This window comes from Limulus polyphemus, unplaced genomic scaffold (assembly GCF_000517525.1).
Source record: "Limulus polyphemus unplaced genomic scaffold, Limulus_polyphemus-2.1.2 Scaffold11918, whole genome shotgun sequence".
NCBI classification, from domain to species: domain Eukaryota; kingdom Metazoa; phylum Arthropoda; class Merostomata; order Xiphosura; family Limulidae; genus Limulus; species Limulus polyphemus.
The window spans coordinates 8392-11521 of record NW_013677528.1 but is presented as its reverse complement, the minus strand read 5'-3'; the positions used below and the strand labels follow the sequence as shown (position 1 = coordinate 11521).

Here is a 3130-nt window from a genome sequence, read left to right as displayed (position 1 = left end):
GAATGTTCGTAATAACACTGTACACCTTAGAAACGTTAGTTCAAACTGTTCGTAATAACACTGTACACCTTAGAAACGTTAGTTCAAACTGTTCGTAATAACACTGTACAACTTAGAAAACATAGTTCAAACTGTTTATAATAACACTGGACACCTTAGAAACCATTGTTCAAACTGTTTATAATAACACTGTACAACTTAGAAACCATAGTTCAAACTGTTCGTAATAATACTGTACACCTTAAAAACCTTAGTTCAAACTGTTCGTAACAACACTGGACACCTTGGAAACCTTAGTTCAGAATGTTCGTAATAACACTGTACACTTAAGAAACCTTAGTTCAAAATGTTCGTAATAACATTGGACACCTTGGAAACCTTAGTTCAGAATGTTCGTAATAACAGTGTACACTTAAGAAACCTTGTTCAAAATGTTCGTAATAACATTGGACACTTCAGACACCGGCCACTTCGAATGTGAAGTTTGACGTGAAAGGATTTGCAGATAATTAGACAAGTCTGTAAGTTTCATACAAATCACGAGTACAAAGAAGATTTAAGTGGATAAAATGGTTCCTCCATTAGCACGATAAATAATACCAAAAATTAATATCTAAACATGCAAAATATGGGGTTCCTAAACTGTCTGTTAACTGCACAAACTTCCGCGGAACTTATTGCAGGGGGGAGGGGAGATAAGCCATCACAGAGCGCAGGTCATTTAACTTAAGTTTGAATGCGATATGCCCTGGCTGATTATGGCTTAATTTCGTCATTTATATTTAAATAATATTATTTTCCAATACATTTTGTAAAATGAATTATTCAAATATATTTTCTTCTGAAATTCCAGGGGGACAAATCCCCATGGTAAACTGTAATATGACCTAACGTTGAGAAATAGGTCCTGTATATAAAGATCCATTAAGTACTCGTTCCTCTACTTTTCCAGCAAAGAGAGTTGAGATTTAGTTTTAAACCAGGATATTGTCTCTAGTATTTTCTTAGAAAGAAAAGGGGATTATTCTTATTTAACGTTTTTTAAACTTTATATTTACACTACACTGACTAGTCACTTTACTAGGACCTCTATCGGGTTGAGGTCTCATGATTCTGCTAGCTTTATTTTTACACTACACTGATTAGCCACTTTACTAGGACCTCTATCTGGTTGAGGTCTCGGGATTCTGCTAGATTTATTTTTACACTACACTGACTAGTCACTTTACTAGGACCTCTATCGGGTTGAGGTCTCATGATTCTGCTAGATTTAAGTGTAAAAATAAAGCTAGCAGAATCATGAGACCTCAACCAGATAGAGGTCCTAGTAAAGTGGCTAGTCAGTGTAGTGTAAAAATAAATCTAGCAGAATCATGAGACCTCACCCCAATAGAGGTCCTAGTAAAGTGGCTAGTCAGTGTAGTGTAAAAATAAATCTAGCAGAATCATGAGACCTCAACCCGATAGAAGTCCTAGTAAAATGGCTAATCAGTGTAGTGTAAAAATAAAGCTAGCAGAATCATGAGACCTCAACTAGATAGAGGTCCTAGTAAAGTGACTAGTCAGTGTAGTGTAAAAATAAAGCTAGCAGAATCCTGAGACATCAACCAGATAGAGGTCCTAGTAAAGTGACTAGTCAGTGTAGTGTAAAAAGACTAGTCAGTGTAGTGTAAACATAAAGCTAGCAGAATCCTGAGACCTTAACCCAATAAAGGTCCTAGTAAAGTGGCTAATCAGTGTAGTGTAAAAATAAATCTAGCAGAATCCTGAGACATCAACCAGATAGAGGTCCTAGTAAAGTGACTAGTCAGTGTAGTGTAAAAATAAAGCTAGCAGAATCCTGAGACCTCAACCCAATAAAGGTCCTAGTAAAGTGGCTAATCAGTGTGTGTAGTGTAAAAATAAAGCTAGCAGAATCCTGAGACCTCACCCCAATAGAGGTCGTAGTAAAGTTGATTAGCCACTTTACTAGGAACCCCATCGGGCTGAGATGTCGTGATTCTGCTAGATTTATTTTTACACTACACTGATTAGCCACTTTACTAGGACCTTTCTTGGGTTGAGGTCTCAGGATTCTGCTAGCTTTATTTTTACACTACACTGACTAACCACTTTACTAGGAACCCCATCGGGCTGAGATCTCGTGATTATACTACCCGAGGAAAACCACTGAACATAAATTACAATTTTTCTTGATTTCAAAGATACTCAATCTGACAAGAGAATTTATGATTACGCAGGCCGAAGAAGATGCCCAAAGCTAGTAATGCGCTTTTAATACAAAAAAGGGGGGGGGGAGTTTAACAAAAGGGCAAAGCAGATTGTATGAACACTTTATTAGAACTCTCGTTCACCAGCGTTGGAAATACAGCACTGTGAAATGTGGTTGAACACGTGAGCATGTTCAGTGACGGGACTCGAACCCATAACCTACAAATTTTTAATCTAGTGGCCCGACCACCAGGCCAGCTAATCATAATTTTAAAAATCCAATATATCTTGTTTTATTTTTCATAACCAGCGCAGGTCTTCTATAAGATCTCACCTTGATTTTATAACCCCTCTGTGTTCGCATGATGAGGTAGTGGGCAATGCCTGATAGCTGGAATTCCCGCGGTACTCTCAACGACAGGGCGTAGCAGCCAGGTTTACTTGTACTCTCTCGAACCATAAACGAGCCTATTGGTTCTTGACCTAAAATTTCCAGTGCTATTTCTCTGAAAAATAAATAAGACTCTTAGAATTTGACATAATAAAGATTAATAGAGAGAGTTCGATCGTGTGTACAACTTTCATGTTATTATTAAGCTTTTCTTTTTAAGGAGAAAAGTCAAAACTTAAACAGGATGTATTACAAACTTTTTCAAAATTGTGTATAAAGCAGAAAGTATTTTAAAAAAATCAGAACTATTTTGTAATAAGAAAATACAAAAAAATCCAATCTAAGACGTTAATCTCATTAAAAAAAATGGAGTACTCAAATATAAAGGACTTTTCACACGTACATAAGTACGTCTGAAATATGGATACAAATTTCGACGTTAGAGGGCGACAGTGTTATAATAAAAATTTAGGAAATACTAATAAAAGTAATGAAAGAATATAGAAATATATGAAGAACGAAAGAAAA

The 3130-nt window shown here is 36.1% G+C and overlaps 1 protein-coding gene across 1 annotated transcript in view; it reads right to left on the bottom strand.

Moving 5' to 3' along the window:
- Positions 1-2717, bottom strand: part of LOC106476875 (src-like-adapter 2) — a gene marked incomplete at its 5' end in the record, with an annotated part of 5399 nt that extends 2682 nt beyond the window's left edge. The window contains one exon of the mRNA XM_013937493.2: positions 2546-2717. Coding sequence (XP_013792947.1) covers positions 2546-2717 — 172 coding nt within the window. The remainder of the gene's footprint in view (positions 1-2545) is intronic.
- Between the last annotated feature and the right edge of the window lie 413 nt (positions 2718-3130).